The sequence below is a fragment of the Embiotoca jacksoni genome, unplaced genomic scaffold (assembly GCF_022577435.1).
Source record: "Embiotoca jacksoni isolate LCO1_2020_lvr unplaced genomic scaffold, fEmbJac1.0.p SCAF_13, whole genome shotgun sequence".
NCBI classification, from domain to species: domain Eukaryota; kingdom Metazoa; phylum Chordata; class Actinopteri; family Embiotocidae; genus Embiotoca; species Embiotoca jacksoni.
Window position 1 is genome coordinate 7136516 of NW_027185263.1, and position 26805 is coordinate 7163320.

The window sequence follows — 26805 nt, forward strand, 5'->3', positions numbered from 1 at the left end:
TTGTGTAAATTAATTGAATTAAAGGTTCATTGTGCAGGATTTAGAGGAATCTATTGGCAGAAATTTAATATAATATTCATGATTGTGTTTCCTTAGTGTATAATCATCTCAAACTAATAAATATTGTGTTTTTATAACCTTGGAATAAGCCCTTCATATCTACATATGCAGTGGGTCCTCATCCATGAAGCTACCATGTTGCACCGCCATGTTTCTACTGTAGCCCAGAAGGGAAAAAACAAACCCTAGCTCTTAAGAAAGCCTTTTTGTGAGTTTTGCTACCATGTAAATTTACTTACATGCGTGGAAGGAGAGGGTGAGGCAAAGTATTTAATTGGTTGCAATCCGCAACCTTACCACTCGATGTCTCTAAATTCTACATGCGGCTCCTTCAAAAAATTGGAATCAATAGTAATAATACAGCTGCCACTTACGGCTTCTAATATGGGGATGTGCTTTTGTAGGCAATTAAACCAACAAGACATAAGTTTGGGCAAAAGAATTTTGAAAAGGTTAATTATTAATAATTTTTGGATGATAATGATAACGATTCTGTAAGTTAACTAACAGCACACCTAGGTTTGGGAAATGGAAAATAAACATAATTTCCGTCCAATAGTACAATTTAAAAGTAACCTAGCTGTTGAAAGAAAGCATCCACAATTAGTTCCTAAATAGTTCTTCATCCCTACCACCACACTCACGCACGCACGCACGCACGCACGCACGCACACACACACACACACACACACACACACCACTTCTTATTCCAAACATGCATCATGAGATTGATTGCAAGGGTTGTGCTGTGTGTATGTGTATGTGTTGGTGTGCACGTGCGTCTATGCCCTAATTGAGTGCACCTCACGAGGGTGATTGCTCAGCCCTCCTACATGTCTGAAGTCATCAAAAGGAGTGAATTTAACCTTGGGGCAGCTCACTGGAGCTCAGAACACACACGACGAACACACCTACACACACATACACCTGCATTCATATGCAGACACACAAATGGGCAAACATGCAGCATTTAAGCACATTCCCAGAAAATGATGTATGCATTCACAGGTATATATTAAAAACACTTACTCGCAAATAATTCAAGTACAATATGCAAATGCTTAGTTTTAACGGTGGCACTGAGCACGAGAGCAGCAGAATGTCAATGAGGTGAAACAGAAAGTGTCAACCTGTGTGGCGTATCTGACAATGTGTGTGTCAGCTGCATGTTACGGTACAGTAGCTCCACATTTAGTCCAGATTCAACTCCACCAGGCCAAGTTATCTGGGATACACCCAATTTGAATTTCATTGTCACCTTTATCTCAAATACAAGCACAGTTTGGGATCGCAGCGCTCTTATTTTCAACCATATCTCCATATGCAGCTCAATTTGCATTAATATGTATAATGTGAGTAAATGCTGCTTCCTTTCTTCAAAGCATCAGACAGAATATTAAAATTGTATGTGAAAGCATGTACATTGTTATTCCTCTAATATATTATACTGTGTATGTACATAACATAAACTGTGGTTACAATTAATGTCATAAATATTGAAACGTGTGTGCTGACTTTTAGTACAAGGCACACAAGATGTAAACAAGGGACACAAGGGCAGAAAACAAATGCTGATACACCATGTGGCGATTACACTGCTTTTGCACCGGCAATTAATCTTGCTGTTTAATCCGAGGTTTGCAAAATAGTTCGATACAACCATTGTGTCGAGCATCATGATGTATATCACACTAAAAATGGTTATTAATGCAAAATAGCTGCTCATGAATGCAACTTGTGGGACATTTTTCAAAAGATAACCAGCAAAATACATAAAAATGCGAGTTTATGCCACACGGTCAAGAAGATTTTCCGGTGTCCTCATATCAACCTATCTGATGACACCATGTGAATGAGCTTGTTAACTTCAATTACTGTTATATCATTTGTGAAACAGAAGCTCCAGGACGATTCAATTCAAACCTCCGGATAAGTTGGCCTCGTTCAGAATAATTCTGTCAGTGACAGCGCAGAGTAATGGACACAGCAGAGGTGAAGGGAAGGCTGAGAGGTAATTGACTTCAGTCTGTGTGTGTGTGTGTGTGTGTGTGTGTGTGTGTGTGTGTGTGTGTGTGTGTGTGTGTGTGTGTGTGTGTGTGTGTGTGTGTGTGTGTGTGTTTGTCAGATGGGGGAAAGTGGGAACATGCGTGTCTTTACCAGTAATGAGTGTCATATGTAAGATCAATAAGTTGTACAACAGTGCTTCGTTAAAATCAGCCTTTTATCTTTCCACTCTCTTTGCATCTCCCTCCCTCACACACACACACACACACACACACACACACACACACACACACACACACACACAAACACACACACACACACACACACACACACCCTACTCTAAACCTAATTTTCAGTCTTCCCCTTCATTCAGCCATTTAAAAGTGCGTCAGAAAGTGAACACGAGCCAAAATCAAAATGTCCTCACATTCCACAAATGTCCTCATTCTCAAGGTCTAAAACTCAAATTGGTCCACACAGACAGACAAGCACACATACACACACACACACACACACACACACACACACACACACACACACACACACACACACACACACACACACACACACACACACACACACACACACACACAGTTGTGTTTCCATGACTTCAGAGGACATTACACTGACTTACATTTCCTTGAGACTCACCTTAATCACAACCATGACTGCTACTGTACTTACCTCACCCTAACCTGAATTAAACCCCCAGTTATAACAGCTAATTCAGATAAAAAAAAAAATTAAAAAAAATCAATCTAAATCAATCTAAAGTCATTACCCATCAAGTCTATGGCCTAACCTATATCATAAACCTCAAATCAAACCCAACCCAGACCAAAGACATGGTTCCAAGGTCACTACCTGACCACTCTAAAACCCAATCCGGATTAAAGCCTCAATCTAAAACCAGCACTTGACCCCTTTAAAACCCTCACACCTGTGCTGGGATCAAGGGAAAAACAACTAGGCGATACCTTGAAACTTGAACTAGAGCCCCTCCTGGGCACTGATGCCTCTTAGATGGCCAGGGCACTGCCCCTTTGACTCTCATTAAACTGCTTGAATTTGATGAGAAACTAGTAGGGGGAGTCATTGTAACCCTGAACAAGTCTTCATACTAAATTTCAATGATTTTCGTTCGCGAGTTGCACTCTGTCCCTAAAGGTAGGCGTGTCCCCACAATGTGCCTGTGAAAATATATTTATGTCCCCACAACACCAGTATTACACGAACACACACACACACACACACACACACACACACACACACACACACACACATCCTTCAGCAGATGCAGATGCAGAATCACACACAGGCCATCTGGATACTTGCAGGGTACAACTAATTCAATGGATGCTACAAGTCTATTTTTATGCCTGTTAACTGTACAAATGCAGAAGCACACTTTGTAGTTCCAGACATATATTAAGACTAAAAGGATTATTTTATTGATAAATTAGTAAAATAATTGGATTTATTTATACTATAATTGTACTTTATATAGCGCAGATCTTTTTGATCAGGTTACCACATTTATTAAAATAGTAAGTAACATTGCAGACAACCTCTCTTCTGCTCGTCTCTCTAATTTTGTCTCACCTGTAAGGTACATTTCCTCTCCTTCCAAGAACATCATGTGACAGCGGGCACACTTGGCACAGCTAGGGTGGTAGTGTTTCCCACCAGCCTGCAGGAGAGATGGGGGAAAAAGGGGAAAGAGGGAAAGGAAAGGAAAGGAAATGAAGAGAGGAGATAAATCAGGCACAGAGAAGCAAAAGCAGATGACACAAATGAGGAAACGAGAACAGAGTGTTGATAAGAAATAAAGAAAAACAATGCAGTGACGAATGGGAAGAGGCGCGATAAGAAATAGAAAAAAAAAAGAAAAAGGAATGAATCGAGTAGAGAAGATGGGAGTGTGTTGCTTTGTTGGCTTTCCAAAGCTGCTTCATCATCACTGAACACTTCAGTCGTTTAAGGAGGGACAGCTGCATTTTTTCACAGCTTTTTATAGACCAACTTTCACAGACAGCTTTGTCTCAGACAAAAAACAAGCACACTGCCATTGTTGTTCCCATCTGTCTTAAGTATATTCACATATTCACAAACACGCACTCACCTCGAGTACTCTGCCGCTGATGTACCTGTTACAGCTCTCGCACCTGATCCCAAACTGAGTGTGGTAGTCAGTCTCACAGTAAGGTATCCCATCTCTGCCAGGAACACAGAGAAAGCAGTTTAGTTTAATCTCTCAGCTTTGTGCGACTGTTCACCACTATTTATCCTCTAACACAGTGTTGTTTAGTGCATGAGTCAAAAGAGAAAATGCAAAAGATTCCTAAAATATTATAAAGATATTTCTTTCCAAATATGAACATTTAAATAAATACAGTGAATATCATTTATGCAAATAGAAAAAATAATCACATTTTTGGAATACAGAGAAGTGCTGGTAAAAAAAAAAAAAAAATAACCTTTCCATGACTTGCTAGAGCTCCAAATAGTATCATTTTTTTTTTAACAGCTTTATAGTCAAAAACACGTCTTAGGCAAGTTTTGTTATCTTTATTCGGTAACTTCAGATTTTCAGACAGCGGCTTTTCATGACAGAGGATGTGGGCTGCTTGAGAGAACGTTTCATATTTGCTCAAACATAACTGCAGCTGAAGTGTACATATGGCGGACCGAACCACCTACTTGCTGATGTACTCTCCGGTGAGCGCACAGCCGCACGTTCGGCATTTGAAACAACTGACGTGCCACTGTCTCTCCAGAGCCAGCAGAGACTGACCCTGTTTGATCTCCTCACCACAGCCTGCACAATCTGGAGGAGAGGAGAGGAGAGGAGAGGAGAGGAGAGGAGAGGAGAGGAGAGGAGAGGAGAGGAGAGGAGAGGAGAGGAGAGGAGAGGAGAGGAGAGGAGGAGAAGCAGGAAGTGCATTTATGAGAAAGCACACAAGCACGATGGGCAGGAACATTTTGAGCGTTTATGCACTTATCCTCCCTCCCTCTCTGTCCTTGCCTCTGCTCTGCCAACCTCTCATCACTTCTCTCCTCCTTCTCCTCTCCTCCTCATCCCTCCTTCCTGTCGTGACAGTCACACTGTCTCTGCCAGATGGAGCTACCAGAACCAGGCTACAAGGCTACCTGAAGCAGCAGGCCACCTTCTGTGTGTCTGTGTGTGTGTGTGTGTGTGTGTGTGTGTGTGTGTGTGTGTGTGTGTGTGTGTGTGTGTGTGTGTGTGTGTGTGTGTGTGTGTGTGTGTGTGTGTTCGTAGGGAATGGGGCTGTGTTTTTGCAGCCTTCAGCAGGTGGACAGTGCAGCTCTCAGTGTTGTTCGTCCGTAGGATGAATCACAAAGATGTAAGTAATTTCAAAAAATATCAGAAGCCCAGATAAATTCATGGCTATGAGTAATTACTAATCTATATTGAAGGATAAGACTGGACATATCTTACATTTTTCTTATTGTACTAGCACATGTAGTCTGCAAAGTCAAAGCCAGATATATATCTGATTCCTTTGTGCCCTAGATCTCCACTGTTGTCCATTAATGTCCCACACAGTTGCACTGGGTAACATGTTCCTTCCTTTTAATGAACATGAGCGCTTTAATTTGTCTCAGTCCCAAACACCCTGCCCTTCTGTCACATGTAAATACCTAGGATAGCAACAAATGTATATGAATCCACTGCTGTAAATAGTCCCCAACAAATCTACGATTTACTCAGGTTTAATCAAAAGGTTTATTAAAAAACGACAGAGCTGAGCCTTTGTGGGAAATCACCCTTTTTAATGATGAAACTGTATATTTGTGAGCAGTTTTTAAAGATTTACATCATCTACAAGAATGGATAGGGTCGGGGCCAAGAACAACAACAAAACAGTGGATAAGTCAAAAGATTGACAAACAGTCTGGTGAGTTTCGCTCTTTTCATGTGAATTTACTGACATAGAGGAATGTATTTCCGCTGCTTCTCCTCTTTGTTGGAAAAGGAAAATGACACCTTGTTCAATTCGTTGATGAAGCCCATCAGATGCTGCTGATGAAGCTGATGCTAGTAAGTGGACATTTGAGCTAAGGTTATTTGGTCACACATAGACTGACAGCTACTAGTTTTTATTTAAGAATATAAAACATTCTATATATATAAAAAAAAAAAAAAAAAAACAATATAGCAGCTGTCAAGTAGCCAAACCAAATTTACCAAAAATAATGGAGCAGAACTCACGTCATGCTTTGTTTTTGTACAGCTTGTCATGGATTAGCGTCAGATCTGGTGCGCAACATTTATAATATCTTGTGCGAAAACATGCGCGTTATAGTGTGGCACACGTGTACGCGCATATATTTGTGTGCGTGTTTGTTTCTTACAGCTTGGTCCGTGGACCTTGACGGGCTTGTCGCTGTTCAGAGAGTGTGAGCACTGCTGACACACACACTTTTTCCCACAGAAGGTCACCCTGTCTCCAATTGGGAACGGACTCCTGAGAACGCACACGCAGAAAATGTCAGTAATGTCATACAGATGGGGCAGTGCAGAAATTCTCAGTCCACCCCAAAACACAAAAAGACAGTAATTTCTCCTTATTACACACCAACAGAAAGTTTCTGGTTTTAATTGCAGAACTTGATATATGATATCTTTACTGCTGCTCGAACATTACAGATGTGTATGGCAGCATTTTTGGTTCTCAGAGAACTGAAAACTAATAGTGAACAAATCAATAGCAATGTTTTTACTGGAACTATTTCATAACAAAGGAGCACTGCCAAAAAAACAACTGACAACAAGGTCTGTCGAGTATTTCTGTAGTTTGACCCCGGTGGGTGATTTTGTTTTATTCTCCTTTGTACATTCAAAGTTAAGGAGTGTTAATCTAACTCTGGAAATTATAACAAACAATTACATTCTTTCACAAAATCCCCAACAACAAAAAAAAAATCTATAAATATTTTGAATAAATTAAGCTTCAATATTCAGTAAGGTACAGGACAAAACTTTAGTTTGTTTTTTTTTATAAACAATGAAACTATGACTGAGTGCCGGGCTCCAGCCTGGGGGTTCCGCTGTGGCTATACAACATGAGGGCACCTCTGAGGCAGCCGCAGCAGCACGGCTGGTGAAAACAATCTTTACCAAAAGCAATTGAGAAAAAAATAAGAAAACTGTAAGACATGAATATGTAAATGTGCGATAAAAGTGAGCAGTTCTTTTTACAGTCACCGCAGGTACAGTTAATTCAAGCAACGAATATAAACTATAACTCTAAATGATCAAATTTGTCTTCTACAAGTTACATTTATATGCAGCTAATTTGCAACTCAAGTACATTGCAATCCTGTCTTTTATCCCCACAATAAAGTCTTAAATGAATGTGTTGTGTCTCAAGATATTCATACAGACTGCTTGTAAAAATGTTGTTGGTATTATGTTATATTTTGTGACGATAATGTGCTTGGAGCAACTGAAGCAGGATGCAACTTTTCTTACGGTCGTGTTTTGGCACCTCATTGAGGTTAAGGAGACACTGTCCTCTTGGTCAAACGAAAAACAGGGAATCAAAGCAACAGACAGGACGTGTTTAAAAGAGTGTTAAAAGAAGCATATTTAGATGACATATAAGGATTAAAGTGAGATCATCCAACTAAAACAGTCACCCAGTCTGTTTTCCTTATGTACTTCATAGTCTTTTTTTTTTTTTCTCCAGTCTATTGCGATCACAATGGTATGTGTGTGTATCTGTGCATGCACATGAATCATATTTTACCAACTTGGCTTTCATTTTCATTTTTAGTGAAGCATTTTGTAACATACTGGTGACGACGAGTCTTCAATAAATGTTGATTTGTTACTATTAATGAGCTATAACAAGTTTGACTATTAACATTTCAATGAAAACATCACATACAGTGATGTTTACAGTTGAGATCCTGCAGCAGTCACACAAGATTATGATGTTCAAATGAACACAGGGATTTACTGGCCTGCAGTACAAATATATTGCATTTTAATTGTAATGGTGCACCTGTGGTAAGTGAACAGACTTGTTAGGTCATTAATCCACAGAATGTGGCGCTCTTTGAGATTCCCATTTGTTGCTGTTGTTTTTATAGTCACAAGTTATCGATGAAACAGAGCCAGAAGGATCCCTGAGGACATGACACACAAAGCTGTAAACAAAAGTGTTGGAAGGGAAACGTAGTATGTAAACAGAAATACATATTTTAATTCCTACATATACGAGTATTGCTATACTACTTACCCACACACATTTAAGTACATTGTATTTTAAAATTGTTATAGTATATATTTCTATAAAAAAAAAAAATCAATTTGGAAAATGAGTGGTTTTTCTTTAGCTTGTGATGTTTTTCGTGGTTATTTGCATGAATCGCCAATGTCGCCTGGCTACCTAGCTACCGTACAACAGGTTGGCCTATGAACAGCACAAACACTCATCCTCTTACTTGCAGACGCTGCAGACGAAGCAGTGAGGGTGGTACGTCCTCCCCAGGGCAGATACCACCTCTCCAGTGATGTACTGGTCACAGCTGTCACACTGGGTGCCATAGAGCCGCTGGTAGTCCGCTGTACAGATGTACTCGCCAGAGTGGTGGAAGAAACCCGATTGCACCAGGTCACAGCCGCACACTGAACAGACAGACAGAACCAACTTAAATCTCACAGGCAGACTGAGCAAACCGGGAATAATCGCACTGTAAGTAGTTAATTAAACACATTCCACGATGGTGACATGGGATTCAGGAAAAAATGTCATGAGTACTACAAGAACAGGGTATAGAGGTGGTAAGATGTGTGGAAAGCTGCCTGTAATATACAGTAAATATTCACAAGCTGCTGCTGTAATCAAGACCTGAATGTCAGCCTCCTTTAACACAAACACCAGTGTTAATCCATTTATCAATGAGTTTTACCTTCTGATTTAAGCGTGGCTATGGTAATAGTAAACACAGTCAGTATTTTGTATGTGTGTGTGTGTGTGTGTGTGTGTGTGTGTGTGTGTGTGTCGTCAGTGGGTGTTTTTGTGGGGGTGGATTTATAGAGTACAATCTGATGTCCTTTCTGACCTCTACAGGGTTAATACTCCAATCTGTTTTTTGGGGATTGGACCAGTTACCGCCTAATCTTAATTTATACAGTATGTTATGGTTCTCTGTCTATATTCCCATCCGTCGAATAATACCAACAGGGAGGTGTCTGATCGAATCCAAATTCCTTCTGCAGCATGACAACAACAACAACAACAACAACAACAACAACAACAACAACAACAACAACAACAACAACAACAACAGCAACCCCCCCCCCCCCCCCCACCCACCCACCCACCCACCCAGTAACATACAGGCAGGGTCATACAGAATTATCTTCAGTGAAAAGAGGAACAGATGGTGTGGCCCCCACAGAGCCCTGAGCTCAACATCGGAGTCAATCTGGGATCACACTCAGGAACAGAAGACACTGAGAAAGTCTAAATCCACAGAAGAGTTTTACCTTCCTGACAAGTACCTTGTTTTAAGGGAAGGGAGTAATCACATAAATATTGATTTGTGAGTCCTGACGTTAATTGATAAATAACACACATATATTTTAAAGCATTCACTCTTTACTTTCAGTGCCTTCAATGGTTACACAGTTCTATATGCGAGTATATATTCTACGCAGTTATCTGCATGTGTCTGACTGTAGAGTTCAGCTTTTTCCTGTGCACACATAAATACATTTATATGTATGTATGGAAGCGGTGTTGTGTGACGGATGCATGTCCAGGAAAAGAGACACGTGAGTGCACACAGATCCACACCTAAACTGTATGCACTGACAGCATGATGTATGGCTTTTATTTAGCAAATGCAAAGTCCTTCAGCCAAATGATTACCTCTGGTCCAGCTGTGCTGAAGGTGAGGAGGCCTCCGCTCAGCTGGTTGGTTAGGCCGTTTCAAAGCAGCTGAACTATGATTTGCTTCAGTTAGCAGGGAGCTCAGTCTTCCACCTCCCATCAGCTTTGTTTTACTGTATTTATAACAGCATGTGCCATTTAGTGGGCTATACCAAGCAAAATCCTTGTATAGAGCCACCAGTGTTAAGATTTGTATCATGCGTGTCCCACAAAATGAATTGAATCACTGTCGTGCGTTCAGCTCTACACAAGTCAGCACGTGTCTGCCACTGCGACATAATCTGCAAGTGCATTGGAGGTACACACTGCAGTTTACAGAATGGCACCGTGATACAACCTGGACGTACTGTAGGTTACACGTCTGAAAGGCAGCCAACGGATCAAGAAATCTGACAGGGAATTGAATGTCTGGTCTCTAATTAAGCTAATGGCTCTAAACCCAACGGAGTGAATGGATCTGGACTGATCCCAGCCTGTGTGTTAAGTGGCTTAGACGGCTAGAGAGGGAGAGCAAGAGAGAGCTATTGTAGAGTAAAGCTGAAGAAGATAGAAAGAGAGTAAAGGAACATTTCAGTAAACTGTACTCCTTTTCAAAATGTTCTTGAATTAGTTGATTTTCATTTGAACAAAAAGGCTTTAGAAGACTTCAATGAAACCCAGGAAACATGTAACATATCATGGTAACTTTCAATTCCCTATAAAACCTATCCCCTTGTATATATTTATATGGCATTGCTGTTCATTGTACTTTTTATCACTACAATGTCCTGAATGCTGACTATGAAAAAAGTGCACAATAACTGCCAACACTACCAGCAGATTATTGCATGGAATCAAATCAAGGTAACGTCATCTGAAAAGCTCTTTTCAACCACAAGACAAGAGGTATCAGTTTCAAAGACGTGTTAGGTTATACCCAAGCTGGTGATTTTCCAGCACAAGCATGATGCTTTTTTTTTTTCATTTCTAGTAAACAAGTTCTACTTTATTATGAGACGTCTTCTCAAACAGGAGAACGCTATACTGTGTTTTTTTCTTTGTCTCCTGTACGAAAAAAAAGCTGCTGTCGTACAACTTTAAAATGCCAGCGTGACCTTTATCAGTCTGCCTGAGACTAAAACTTCATAGAGGAAGAGTTACAGCTACTGCAATACACATTCATACTCTTGTGTATAAATTGTATTCTCATATTGTACTATACTATACAACACACGTGTATGAGATAACCCACGTGACCAGATGTGTTCCCACCCTCAAATACGACCCACAGGTGTGTCCTAAATTAACGCCCTTGGTTAGATTTAGGTGCAAAAAAAACCCTTGGTTTGATAAAGAGTGTGGTTTGGGTTAAAATGCACCTGAACTCAAGTTCACTGTTGTATCAAACCAACCATCCACCACACCTCGCCCGAAGAAGGAAAAACTCATGACAAAGACGTCATCGGAATTGCGTAACTTCCTACCAGATTGTCATTATTTATACAACCACTAGAGGTTGCTTAACTTTCAAATCTAACTGTGCATCATAATAAGCTGCTTGTAGAAAACAAGTCAACCATTATTTTTTTCAATCCAATGGGTTTCAAAAAACAATGTATGTTGATGTGAGTAAGGATTCACCAGAATTGATAGTAGCAAACCCAAATACACTCACAGACACACTCTTCCTGTCGCGTTCTCCAACCGACTCAAACAAAGAGACGCTCTTGAGGATGGTAGCCGGGTCTGTATCATCATTTCTCACCCTGCTGATAACATTCACACATTCATCACTGTCTAAATGGAAAGCTATTAAGATGTGGAGGAAAACAGGAAAGAGGGGGAGCTGTTGGGACTTTGCCTCTCTGGAGGGCTCTCTGGTATATTGGACTTTAAATTACGGGCCATTTCCAAAACCTGTCCTCATCGCCAAAGATCCATGCCCGAGTATCTACTGGCTGGGTTTATATCACTTTAATTGTTTAGTAAGCAAGATCATCGAAACATTTAAAAAAAAAAAAGTGTATTCTAGTTTGTTACTCCCTGGTGATAGTTTATATTTCTGCTACATGCTAAGATTACGCTAAACTAAGATGGTAAATATTCCAATCCTGCATCAGTATGTTAGCATTGCCATTATAAGCATGTAAGCATAAAGACATTGCTGAAGTACAACTTCACATAGCTGCAGGGCTGTTCACTCTGCTTTAGTATCCGTGTATCTTTTTAGATCGACAATAATCGCTTTCAGGTCTCAGAACTGAAACATTGCTCAGAATAAAGACAAATATTTATCAAAGCTCACCAACCACTTAGTATAAGCTTTACTTTGGGACAGGAGTAAACAGAAAGTGATTTATTTCAAAATGTTGTTTGATCATTCACCGAAAATCAAAAAGGCCTGTCAGTATCGTCTCGTACACGAGTGTGCCTGAGCATAAATAATTCCATTAAACTGAAGAATTTGACACATTTACAATGTAATTATAATAAAAGAAGAAAATGCCACAGCAGATAACCCCCAGCATATAAATGAGCATGTGCCTTCCTGCTACCATCCATTACTCTCTCTCTGTCACCTGACATTTTACTCTTTCATGGACAGTCGGGACAAATCTTCCCACTGCCACTTGAACTTGCTGACTGAAGCTTTATGTTCAAATAGGTCGAAGACTTGTCAGACGCTATCAAGCAAGACCTTAAGAACCCACGTGACCTCGCCGTGACCTTCCCTGACCCCACCTGTTCTCCCAAACGGAAGGTTTTCTACATTTAGTCTCTGCTCTCCGTGCTGAATCAGCACTAACTAGTTCCTCCAGGAGCTAAATAAAACCCAGCAGTTCAGAGAGGGCAGATTCCTACACACACTAATACAGTCCTATTGTGCACAGTGGTAATCGATCATCTGCTCTATTTTTCTTATTATCAAAATTGGGTTTCATTTCCTTCACTACCCATTTATATGTAGCTCACATCCGTTTGTTACTGGTCATTTTCATCCAACGCAAAATTTGTATTTTATATTTAAGTGAATTAACCCTCCACTGGTTATTATTTCTGCAGGATGGTTGGTCCAGCAGCAGAAACAGTAGCAGACCAACTACATCCATCTGGAGGGTCATTCACCCCTAACTCTGTCGCACTGCCTGTGTTTGTGACTGCAGAAAACTCAGGGCTAGTCTGTGCAAAAACATGTGGCTCTCTAGTAACGTACTTACATACTCATAATGCTAAGAGGCTACTGTCATTACCATTCATACCTTAAAAAACTTTGTGTGTGTGTGTGTGTGTTTGGTTTCAAGAATTGTGGAATTTTAATGTTATTGGTATCAACGACAAAACTCCTGGTATTATGATATCGCTACAACTGTAGACTGAGAAGAAGGGAAAAGCAAGAGGAGTCTTATAGGGAAGGCAAGCAGGAAATAATTTTCAGGGTGCAAATAAATAAAATAAACTGAAATTAATAAGTAAAATCATGCTTCCTTTTAAGCCAAACGTTATTCCCCTCTTTACTCTCTGCTCCATCACTTTTCTTCTTCACCAGCCACCTGCTTTCCCTCCCCTCTGCTCATCAGGGTGCAGGTTCAGCTGCAGGTCATCAGAGGCACTGATGTCTTTAAATACTTCTACATCTGTTAACAGTGATTTGTGGCCTATTAGACTGAGGTGCTTCAGATATGGACCCAGATACGCAAAAACTCACAGTATTGGCAGAAGGATAACGGATAAGGATTTCTTTGTTTACTGCCAGAAGCAAAGGGTCGAGGCAGTGAATCAAAGAAGCGAAGGAAAATAGATTTAAGAAGAATGGATATAATGAAGATGGATGCAAGAGAAGAGAGTCCCCCTGGAGGCCTGATGATACACATGTTGACTGTCTCATCTTTGTGATTTAGCTTCCGGTTACACATAAAAACACACAGTACAAGCATGCACTGAAACACACCAGAACACCAGCACCCTGACACACAGTCTGCAAATGCTCATGCCAGGACACACACACAAAAGAGTGCTGCAAAGCAGGGCTGATACAGCGGTTCATGCTTCACAGTTTGTCCTTGAAGTCTCTTCTGAAGAAAGAGCCAGGCCATCCGTGACTGTCTGTATAGCTGCGCATACACTCGTACTGAAAACATACACAGAATCGTGCTCCTGGTATGCCTCACTTCTGAAACACAAACTTTGCTTCATCCCAAAGTGGGTCAACCTTTCCTTTGAGTCTGTTTAAAATGTTTTTGAGAAGGTGGAGCACCTGCAGCTGTACAATCCATCCAAATAAATTAGTGGCTGAGTATTCTTCATCTTCTGTGAGGAGGAAGCTTCTAAAAACTGAAAATGATCCCTCAAAAAAAGTGTTCAAAAACTGCATTGTAAAATGTTTGCATTCACAGTGAGACTCAGGAATGACTGAATAAATTCTCCACACAAAAGATGCTGTAAGGTCATATATAAAGTACATGGCTACATTTTCTAGAATAAAACCAGGAAAGGAGGGGGAGGAGAGGATTATTCTAACAACAAGGAGATGGGGAGAAAAGCGAAGAAAGCCAAGATGGGAGTCAAGGGAGAGATTAGAGGAAGCGGAATAGAGAAAGAGCATCATATGTAAGGAGAAAGGGAAGCAGACAGCAAAGTGAAGGGTTGAGGATGTGAAGGATGAGACGGGGCGGGGGCCCAGGGGAGGTATCAATGAGGCTATCGATCTGTCCATGCAGCACACATCTGCCGTCCTGTCACTCTCTTCCCTCATCTACTTGCGTCATCAACATGGGATGGATTTCCTTTCTGAAGCTCCTCTGCATTTGCATGTGTGTGATCAGGATGGACGGACAGATCAAAGACAAGGTGATGGGAGAAAGGATAGAAGAAGAAGTCTAATCAGTCTACGCTCTAACTCAGGGAGCGATCGGTATGAATAGCTCGCTGGCAATTATGTCTGGCACAACATGGATTCCTGAAACCTTTGTAGACATGGTTATTGAAGTATTAACATCTGTCAGTCAAACTGAGGCGTTACGTCTACATATTTGCATATGCAGCAGGACGTGGAGACAATCTTCCAAAAACTGCCATCATTTGCTTTAAAATAAGAGAAAATGAATAAAAAATGTTCCACATTGTCTGAGAGCATAAAAGATACTATTTGTGGATTTTATGAAAAATAAGTCTTGTTTCTTGACATGAGAATACATTAGTGGGATAGGCATTTCAAGGTGGGAACTACTTTGACTCATTTTCAAAATCACCGCATAGCCCCGCTGCTACACATACACACACAGAAAAAGAAAGAGATACTCACACATGCCATAAACTCAACAAATACCATCATAGTTTGAAAACCATCGCCTTCGACAAAGCACACCTTTGGCAATCATCTTGTGAATGAGGGCTGTTTGCTCTGCAAGTCCAACATCAAACTTACTTCTTGTAACAAAGTTAGCCATTCATTTTTGATCTGAGTAGGGACAGTCTGGTATGTGCTTTTCTCTTAAATCGCTAAGTATAGTTTTCGTGCTGATTACATGCTACCTTTAACCTAACAGAGTTACATCTTCATCTTCAAATCTTCATTTCTTTTTTTAAGAAGTTCCACATGCAACTTTTTAACAACTGCAGTAGTCTTTGTGTGTTTTTTTCAGGTTGTGTGGTAGCATCTAATCTTACATCACTACAAAAGTTTTACAAAACTCAGGTGCCTGGTAGCAACATGCTCTGGTCCTCCTTTTGTTGTTTAGTGGCAGATGGCGAACAGCTTTCAGGCACATTACCGCCACCCTCTGGCGGTAGTAACACGTTGCTATCGGGTGCCGGTAAAAACAAATGAAATAAGAAAAAACAATTGTCACATTAACTTAGTCTTGAGATTTTTCACTCATAGATGTCTCAACCTTAACAATAACCATCACTGAATAGTTCCAGGTCCTCAATACAATTTAATCATGTTCCATTAAAATCACGTAAAAAGAGGTTTGTGTCTCAAGAAGATGGTCCAAAGCTAAAAAAAAAAAAAAAAAAAAAAAAACCACCAGGATCTAAATTTGAGGCCACCTTAATTAGTCATTACACTTCCCAAAAAAACAAATCTTGAGTCAAACACACAGCTGCTTCATCTGTCTCCCTCTCCTCACCTTGTTCCCCAAAAAAACGCTAACAGGCAATTACGCTGTTTACCAAACAAAGATGTATAGTAACTTCCTGACATTCACAGCTATAAACAAAAAATATGAGACAAGAGAGTGACAGAGGGGAGGTGGAGAGGAGAGGAGAGGGGAGGAGAGGAGAGGAGAGGAGAGGAGAGGAGAGGAGAGGAGAGGAGAGGAGAGGAGAGGAGAAGATAATTGGCAGAGGAAGAATAAAAAATAAAAAAAACAGATACGTCTGTGTACTAAAAGCTGACGATTTGATTCGTGTCCACTTCATCAGCTGATGTCTACTCCGCCCACAGTCCATTAGCTAAAAGTCATTAAGCTTACTCTGCAAGATCAATTGTCCATAGTAATAAACGCTTTAATATCAAAGAGAGACCGCTTCCGTCAATAAATCTGGCTTCCTGTCAGAATTGCTTCAATTGAACAATCAGTCAATTAGACAATCAATTATTCAATCAAACAAACAACCAAAGGAGTTATTTCAGGTCAGGTTATTTTTAAGATCTGCAGTGCTGCATGAGATTAAATATGGCATTCCGTGAAAAAGTAGAAAATCCTCCTCTTTTGTGCTTTGTGACTGCGCGCATTTACACTACTGACAGATCAAACAGAGAAAACGGTGTTGTTTTGCAGCATGCTGTGGGACTGCGTGCGTCCCAGGCCCATGAAAGGAGGTTAGCTGGTTGGAATCTGACTACGGGCTGAAAACCTGCTGACTGCACTGCTAAGCTAGCTGCTGACTCCAGACCTCTGCTTGTGCATTCTGTCCCACCTGCTCACTGGTGATGCTCAACCATGCAATTCAATATTCACCTATACACGCATGCACAAAACAACTACATGTGCAAACGTACGCTGCCGTGCATGAATATCAAAAACAAAAACAAGTGACTGAGTCAGTCAGCAAAAGATCTCTTACTTTTTCACCTTCTCAACACCACATTAAATGAATCTAATTAAAGCTGGCCACTGCTTTTTTTTGTTGTTGTTTTACTGCTGCACTCACCACTTACATGATGTATGATTTATTATAGAGCAGTACAAGACTTGCTCACTTCAGTCTGCGCGTGCTTTCGTTCATGTGTTCGTCCAGACCTCCTAATCACTGCTCAACCTCGGATGCCAGGAGGCTGAAGACTTTGTTATATTTTGTGAAAGTGACAATTTATGGTCTTATTAGAAATCGTTACTGTTCTGGAACCGTTTCTTGGCAGAGCAAATGACTTCCTGGAGTATTGTCAGCGCCTTCAGGTTGCCGGGCAACCAGAAGAGACTTCAGGAAGTATAAATACAAATAGTACCATCGCACAGCTCATTGTAACACCGCAATTTGTTGTTTTGTTTATACATTTCTGGTAACTAAATAAGCAACATATAGTGTATTTATTGTTAAAAAGGTACAGGGTGCTGGCCAGGGCTGGAAAGTTAGGAATCACACTTTTGTGTGCATCAATGACGGGGCTTTGATTAATTTTGAAACGCATAACTTTTGCCTCATTTACACAGGAGTGAATCTCATTTATGTCAGTCAGCCAAAACAGCATTTATCACACATAGACTCTACTTCGGCGACTTGCCCAGGAAGATGTGAGGCATTCAGGAAACACGGCAAATCACGGCATCTATTGCTAGACTGCATGTGAGGTGTTCAGGGGATATCTGTTAAATGTAGCTACAAAAACATAACCTGGCTTACACTCTCCCCCTTCAAACTGCATGAAAACTATGGATTTGTATTGTAATGTGTAAGAATTGTTCAAAATTGTGGACAGAGACATGCTACCTGTTTCCCCTGGCTTTACAGTCCTTTACAAATCTAAGGTAATCAGCTGCTCACGCTTAGTGTACCGAGATGAGAACATTATCATTGGTTTAGTGAATAAGCATAGTCAAAATGTTTACCTTTAGCATGAAGTCTGTCTGTCTGTCTAAGTGTGAGTCTCAGTGACCTACGTATAAATATTTATGGTTTCAAATATGAAAGCAACAAATAGAAAATGTGGAGCTGTTTATGTAGATTTCCATGATTGTGCCGCAGTGGCTGCTGGGAAATTAAGACATAACTGCTATTCCTCTAATGTTTAAAAGATTTAAGACCTTCGTTTGTCTTTGATGACAGAAATATTTTCCAATCACTGATGCTTCGGTGTCCCTGTATTTCTTTTCCTTTTTTTTTGTGTATATAGTATACTTTGTAATTGTCTGAAATCCTCTTCGATCCTGGTATAGTCATAGTTTTAGCTTTGATTTCAGTGAGGACAGAAGCTATCAGTGATTCAATTTTGCTGGCTCCTTCTTGTCTGAGTACTGGTAATTATTTAATATTGAATTATGCAAATTGATGTGGGTAGATTCCACACATGGAAACCTGTGTATTAGTCCAATAAAATAAACCGGTTTGAACCATCGTGTGTGTGTGTGAGTGTGAGTGGAGAACAGAAGCAGATGTGAGTGTGTGTTTGTGCTTTTGTGCGCATTTTAGGAGGTGTTAATGTGTACTGAACGGATGGAAGCTTGTTTGTGTTTGTTTACCTTGGCAGGTGAAGCACTGAACGTGGAAGTGTGTGTTCTTGACGCGCACCACCTCCCCACGACAAACCTCCCCACAACGCTCACACACGATGGGCAAATTTCCAGGGCTGGCGAGAGGAGAGCTGCTGTTGTTGTTTCCTCCATAAAGATCTGACTGGTACTGAACTGCTGGAAGAGGGAAGAGAAGAGAAGAGAAGAGAAGAGAAGAGAAGAGAAGAGAAGAGAAGAGAAGAGAAGAGAAGAGAAGAGAAGAGAAGAGAAGAGAAGAGAAGAGAAGAGAAGAGAAGAGAAGAGAAGAGAAGAGAAGAGAAGAGAAGAGAGAGGAGAGGAGATGATCAAAAACATGTCACTTCATTTGTGAGGACGCTCTTTTTGTCTTCCTTTCAACTGAATTCAAACATCTGATCAAAGTGCAATAAAAGAAATGTGGAGCAACTGCCATAAGCAGATAAGACGCCTGATAGATTCTTTTTTTTTTTCTAGCCGGCAAATGTTTTGTTACATGAACATGTGGCAGATAAACAGAGGCGCTAATGTGTAATGAATTGGAAAACAGTTTCTCAGGTTTGTCTTATAAATTAGGCAGAAACCAGTCCAACACAGAAAACATGCCGCCAAACACAGAAGATGAAGAAGGCTCAACTTCGTAACTCGTAGAAGCTCCTGGAAAGTCTGAGATCAGCCCGACTTACAACCATTCAATAAAAGGTAGTGGCTCGAGAGTGAGACAGACAGGAGGACAGGCAATGTACTTACAAATTACTGGCATCTTATATTTGTCAGGATATAAATTATCACTTATGTACTGCATTAGAAATGTAACTGGTTTCACTAAGTTTTCTTCATGGTACAAATTGGATTTTATAACTATTGTATTACATATTTACAGATGTACTTTTAATGTACTCTTTATTTAGTTTGTATATCTTCAAGATTTAACTTTCTTTATTTTTAACATATTCAATATTGTTATCCATTTATGGTAATCAAGTAGGACAGCAAACCATAACTAAATTGTAAATTGCAACTCAATCTTTATGCATATGTCAATAAAGCTCCTAATGGTGTCAGATCCTGAAATATATGTGCAGAACACGAGAGGTACACGCGCACACACATACACGCACACACACGCTCACACACACACACACGCACACACGCACACACACGCACGCACACACACACACACACACACACACGCACACACACACAGAGTAGCTACTAGAGACTGACAAGGGCTGTCGGGGCCTTTTTTGGGATTACGCCTCTTTCATCCTCGCTTATAAACTGGTCAAATCCCTCTCAGTGAAACAAGCCCATTCTTTACGCTTCCCGAAACACACACGTGCACACAATGCTCAGTGTGTGTCGTGGCAGGACGACACCACAAAAGAGCAGCAGAATGAATAGATTTCACCGACAGACTGTGATTTATTTGATTTTGATTTCGGTCAATTGCGCTCAACACACTGAACAACAGTCTGTGTACCAAGTCTACTGTATTCTGCTCAATTCAATTACATTACAATTCATGCTGCTGCATCCCGGAGTATTACGCAATCGCAGCAAACACAACATGCTGGCAGGTTAAGCTGATGACAGCAGGAGAGACACACACACAGAAAGAGAGTTGTGGATCTATAAATGTTTTCAAGAGAAAAAACAGGTAAATCTGGGACAACAATGTTTTCTAACAAATTGTATCATCAGTACGTGTGTGTGTGTGTGTGTGTGTGTGTGTGTGTGTGTGTGTGTGTGTGTGTGTGTGTGTGTGTGTGTGTGTGTGTGTGTGTGTGTGTGTGTGAGTGTGTGTGTGTGTGAGTGTGTCTGTGTGTGTGCATCACAGAAGCTGGCATTGGTTCTGTAGCCAGATGGCAGCACAAGGCCTGGAACAACAGACATAGAAAGATCTGAGCCACCTGTGTGTGGCTGAGAGACTGAATGTGTTATTTCTGTATGTGTGTTTTATATTAATAGTAGGTTTAAGTGGTGTTCCAGTTTCTGGAATTGAAGAATGTAAAAACCATACACGTACATGATACTGTACTGTATGTGCTTAAGTGTTATGTGTTGCTTTTGTGTTGTGTGTTGTCTTGATACGGCAGCCAGGTAAAGTCCTGTGCACACACAACTTCAAACAGTTGTGTACAGCAGAGACTCCTGACCTTTGTGACCACTAGAAATAAAACCGGCCACTTGCCATGTTGCAAATTTCACTCTCAAGTTGGCCTCTTTGACCAAAAACGTTTTTCCCTTCTTATATTGTTTAACTTTTAGGGGCTGTTAAACGTAAAATCATCCATTAACTCATCACTAAGTAAAAAAAAAAAAAAAAAAAAAGTATTTCTTGTGACCCCATGAAGGGTCGTAGCCCTCAAGCTGGAAACTACTTCTCTGTTATGACTGGGTCGACTCCCCTGGTTTTATTAGAATAGTGATGTTGTAGTCAGGGAAAGTAATCCAGTAATTTACGGTAAAAAGACAAAAAATAAAAGATCATCTAAATAATTGACCCACTAATTCTATAAAATCAGCACAGCTGCTGAGAAGAAGCAGGATTCAATCAGTCAGACTGCCAGGAATATTCTTAATTTTTTTTTACTCTGACTGTGCATCGGTTGTCACACTTTGTGTCTCTTTGATGCTGCTTTGTGTCATTTTCACTTAACTTTGAGGAATGCTGCCAGTCAGGACGTAGCTCTGCTCTGACTTTTTAAATTTTACTCTCACAGTTTTTACTACAGTAAGGTTGACAACACATCTCAGATGACACTCACTTTCTGTTTTCCTACAACTCTCCCTTAAATGGCTTCAAAGTCAGATAATTAATTATTTACTGTTTGACTGCATCCCATATTTACTCTGACCTGTGACCTCGTGGGTTAACAGCCTGGATAAAAACCAATAAGCTCTCCCACAGTGTGAACCAAACCAGTCAGCCAAAAGTTAATCCTCTTCTTTTCTGTGGGAGATTTTGAGGTGTTACAGTCGCTCAGCCGGGGCCCCTCTGCTCCACTGACAAGGCTGTGCTTGTACCAGTGTGTTCAATGTCTCCCTGAGGTGGGAGGTATAAAACTGGATGGTTGCTGGGAAGAGAAGGCAGCTGCTTGATGTCTTATACTGGAAAGCAAGGGGCATGTCTGTAGAGCCACTTGATTTTTTTTTTTTATTTTGGAAAATAGATTTTGGGATTTGGTGGTATCACGTTAATAAAGTGGTTCTATGTTTAGACAGCGAGGCATTTTAATATGTGCTCGGCACAGTATGATGTGCTCTTTTGTCTTCCAGCTATCAAAGAACAGCAGGCTTCTCCTCTTCTCTCCCAAATATCTGAAATACCAACACTTCCGATAGTCCCACTTGACTATTAATTAGCAATAAGAACTGATTTCTAAAAAAAAATCTGACACAGAAAACTAAATATTGGAGAAGTAATAAATGAAATCAAACAGTAGATCAACTGCACCATGTGATTGGAGAAATTCCTAGAAGTGGCACCACAAACTGATACTGATGAAAATACTGATGAATGCTGTCAGTTGTCGATACACAATATCAGCCTCTATTTCTAACCTTCACTGACAAAAAGCTAGTTAACAGCATGATGAAATAAGTGAGCCAGTGATCAATAACCTCAGTGACGGTCTGTTTATGTCTACTTCACGTTAAACCCTCCCAGGACACTGTTATTGATTAGGCAGAATCACACACACACACCCACACACACACACACACACACACACCCACACACACACACACACACACACACACACACACACACACAGCTTACCATTTGTCGGTCCGCTCATGATGTGAAGTGGAATTCCAGCAGCTTGAAGGAGAGTCGCCCACAGAGTCTGTAGCAGTCAGTGCGTTTAAGCATCCAGCAGCAGGACAGGAGCTCCGAATATCTCAAAGCACTCTTTTCAACTCTCTTTTCTGTCTCCTGTCCGACCTCAAACTCTCCCTCCCGCCGTCTCTGTCTGAGAAGGGCTTTCCCTGCTCCTCCCGGCAAGCGGATTACTGTCAACCGGCAGCCTCTCCACCCTGCGTAAAAGGCAGGAATTAGATGGAAACTGACGGTTTAATGCACCTCCTCACGCCTTGCAGCTTCTGCCTCTCCCGCCTGACAATCCCCAGCGGCTCTCTGGATCCCCGCAGGGCCGTCCATACTGTCCTGTTCAGTCAGTGCGCCTCCGCGGACTCCTGCATGCCTGTGCGCTCCGGTGGTGTCACGGCTGAAATGCTGGATGCTGAGTTTCTGAGGGTTTTTTTACCGACTCAGAAGCTGTCAGAGCGTCTTTCGCCGGGCAGGACGGGTTCTTCTTACGGTGCGAGAGCGCCGAACAGCGCCTCAACTCTAAACTACATGCCGGCCACCAGCTAAACCCGAACGTGAATCTTTCTCTGGGATTTTATATGAAGCCTGCTGAGTTTGAAGATTGGTGATTTGTCGGTCTAATTGTTGGTACATTATTGTAATACTCCAGCCAGGGTGCCAATGGCACTCTTACGAGACAGCCACAACCTTTTTAAAACCTAAAGGCTTTAAATATATTTTTTTCATGTTTATGGACTTAAATTAGATTATCATTGTGCTGTACAGTGATTGTTACATGTAAAGTCATAACACCTGTCTCCTGCAGATCACCATGATCCAGTCCGTGGTTTTAACATTTGTTTGGCACATCCAAATAGGTTAATTTGACTTGCTTCTTTGCATTAGTGTCATAAAATATAAAATTGTAGTCACCACATGTCACAAAGTCATTTAGCAGATGTTTCATTATTCAACGCATTATTCCCAGGTAAAAATTTGTTTAGGGTGGGGGGTGATTTTGCAGATACTCAGAGGTATTAAATACCTGGTATATCCTGGAGAGATGCTCAGGTAATAAAATAGATCCAAGATGCCTGAATTGACCAACCAACACATTATTTGTAGCTACAGAGAAACACCAAGAGGTGGCAGTGTATGTTTAGACATGAAGCACTGTGCTGTCAGTACAGAGTCACTGCTACTATTGTCACAAGTATTACACTGAGTCCCTTTACCAACATGTTAAAAAAAGACAATGATATGAATAATACTGGAATACACCATGCATATGGTCCATCCAGGAAAAGAAAAGGTTGTATTGTGGGTGCTGCAGCATTAATCAAACCTCTAGTCTAGTATTGGTATGACAAAAATGTGTCATATGTATTTCTTGTCTTGCATGGAACAATCCTCCACCACCAAAACATGTTTGTACAGTGAACTTACAGTCTGCCCTGGCTCACTGCCCAGTGATTTAAAAACAATGTGCAGGATACTTCCTGCAAACACTGGCAAACCAACCACTGACACTTCCTAACAGCTCCTCCTGATGATTCTGCGCAACAAATGTTACCCCAAGATAAAATACTTTTTATTTGAACAGAATAAAGTGATGCAACACTTAACAAAATCTATCAAACAGTAGACTATTTAACTCCGGCCTGTCATTGTTTTGCTTGGCTTTTCTGGTAAATATCGGCTGCGGTAGAGGTTTGAATCCTTCAGGAACACCCCTGTAGTATCTCAATGGCCTTTCTTCCTCTGATTGCTCCCTACAGAATCACAGGGTTAAAGCTTTTGAATCTTGACTGGTGCCTTCAATTGGAAGTTCACAGGGATTAGAACAAACATTATTCCACTTGGAGTATCACTTCCAGTTTGTAGGTCTGTGGGGACGCTCAGGTGTGATTAATAACCTATTGTCAAGTCCGTCTGTCTATTTTGAAGCATTTGGACCTCAGTGGTAAGTTCCTTTGAAAGAACATTGTCTTGCAACTGCATTGTGTCGCATACATTGTGTATTGTGATATTTCTACCTGAGCGTTTGGGATGTTATTTTCACCTGGATTTGAAATGGGGTTACTGAATGAGGGCCTGAAGTTTGCGGTGCAAAAGCATAACAGAAAGAGGTTGGTCATTGTTGAATTTTCAATAACTCCCTAAAATTGCAGGAATCTTTTTCAGGTCATTTATTTTCTACGATTCAAAAAGCCTTTGTGTTGTTGTATTATGGTCTAATTCTACAACAGGAAATACAGAGAATGTCTGTCGTCTGTGAAAGATGAAGTGAGACTGTTCCTGGTTGGACCAGACACAGCAGAGGGGAAGTCCATATTACCAAAGATAGTATGAGGAAACAGTTTACCAAATTGATTTGCATGCATATGAACACTAAGATTGAAGACATACCACAGGCTATGCCAGCTTCTCTGATAATGTTTGGTTGAAGAAAGAAAAATAAGTCAAACATTTAATAAAAACTATCAATATCAGTAAACTCATTGTACATTAAGACTCTGTACTTCATTTTGTGTTTTGCTCCACCAGGTGGACGACAGTTAACCAGTAGGATTACAGTGTGACACTTAAAAAAGGGCACTGCTGTTTCACTGTAGTCAATCTATTTTGTCTGCACTTATGTAAAATAGTTTATATCAGGGTTCAAATAGAAGCCAAACAAATGAATACAAAAGATTAAACAATCACAGATGGTGTGGTGCCTGAGTAACTGGTAGCCACTTCCTCTTGGACAGGAAGTTACAGATTTGATAGGAAATCTGGTATAACTCCAGCCTATAAATACCATTGCAGTGAGTCAACCAGTAATCCTGATGAATTTATTTAATTAACGATAATAATTTCAGAATATAACTCGATAATTATTAATATTATAAAATATATACACCTTAATTGATTTTTTTTTTTTTTATCATGTAGGGGAAGGAAAACATGATGTAAACAAAACACAAACTTACCTATTTACGGAGCTGCATTTAGCCACCTGATCAATGCAATATCAATGCTGTATTTTTGCTGTTTTTGGTTTCTACCAGCAGAACAAAATATGCCTCTTCATCTGCTAAATGCTCCACTATGTTTGTCTCTGACTGTATATTATTTGGTGTTTTCTTGCTGAAAATAGCTTCCTGCTGCTGAGACATTAATGAGAGCAGTGAGAATGAACCAAAAACAATACAGTTGCAGGCCAATAATCAAAACAGTGAATTAGGAAATAATGAATTTGGGTTTATTACAACAAGCAACCACTTTCACATTGAACATGGCCATTTAAAAAAAAAATGTCATCAGTCAAAATATCAATTAACGCAGCTTAATGGTTAAGCAAATGGAGTACTTTTAACCTAGCAGAAATATCAAAAAGACCAACTTTTTCAGTCATTTATATACAGTTTGAATAAACTTCTCTGGCCTCTGATCACTGATCATTTGAGGGTAATATCAGTATACAAAAACCACATAATCAAACAGTTAAGGTCCATCAAAGTCCTTTCCACAGTGTAAATACGTTGATTGTTACAAATTATGCGGCCTTCATGTGACCCTGGAATATGTATTTTATCATTCCTGATCATCAGAGATTCTTTGGTCTGAAAATGTTTTTCATCTGATAAACTGAAATTTTACCACAACACCCCACAGACCTCAACACACAGACAGAGCAAAGATAAAGGATTTTGATGATTTTAAATCCTCATGTAAAAATTGCAGCAAAACTAGGGAAGATTTGGACACATTTTGCAAAAGCTTGATCTCAATCTCAGACAAGACAGAGTATCTGGAGGGCCAGTCAAGACGTCATGATATTGTTGTGGAGGGCATTAAGAATTCTGGAAAAGAAAAGGTGTTTGAATCCTAAGAAAAAGTGAGGAAACTATTCAGTGAAAAACTACAACTGGATCACTTGAAAATAGAGCTGGACTGGGCACATAGGTGTTCTGGATAAAGCTAAAAACCTGAAGGGCTCAGGACTTCCCCGAAGCTGTCCAGCCAAAGCAGAAAGAACTGTTCCCAGCGATGAAGGCAGTTCGTGAGAGAGGTGACATTTCATATTTGAGATACGACAAACTTATTGTTCACCCACCTCCCCAAACCCCACCACAACAAAGGAAAACAGATTTGGACACAGATTTGGCTCAGAGTTGAACCAATTAACCTCCAGCAATAGCAATTTAGACCGTTTTATTTTTACACCACAGTCATCAGTTTTATATTTTTTACACACACAATGGATCACAAAAAAAAAAAAATCTGATTTTATGGACTAGACCTTTAACCCCTATAATTGACTCTTACAATATTGATGTAGACC

At 40.4% G+C, this 26805-nt stretch overlaps 1 protein-coding gene across 8 annotated transcripts in view; it reads right to left on the reverse strand.

Annotated features, from left to right (window-relative positions):
- LOC138196247 (actin-binding LIM protein 3-like) overlaps positions 1–22910 on the reverse strand; it is a 44529-nt gene extending 21619 nt beyond the window's left edge. For 7 of the 8 annotated variants that reach the window (XM_069146117.1, XM_069146116.1, XM_069146115.1 and 4 more), the window contains exons 1-7: positions 22446–22910; positions 18656–18823; positions 8539–8722; positions 6442–6554; positions 4765–4891; positions 4187–4280; positions 3667–3754 (exon numbers count right to left, since the gene is read on the reverse strand). In XM_069146117.1, the coding sequence (XP_069002218.1) occupies positions 3667–3754; positions 4187–4280; positions 4765–4891; positions 6442–6554; positions 8539–8722; positions 18656–18823; positions 22446–22464 (793 nt within the window). In that variant the 5' untranslated portion in view covers positions 22465–22910. The remainder of the gene's footprint in view (positions 1–3666; positions 3755–4186; positions 4281–4764; positions 4892–6441; positions 6555–8538; positions 8723–18655; positions 18824–22445) is intronic. The other variant, XM_069146112.1, reaches the window with a different exon arrangement.
- Between the last annotated feature and the right edge of the window lie 3895 nt (positions 22911–26805).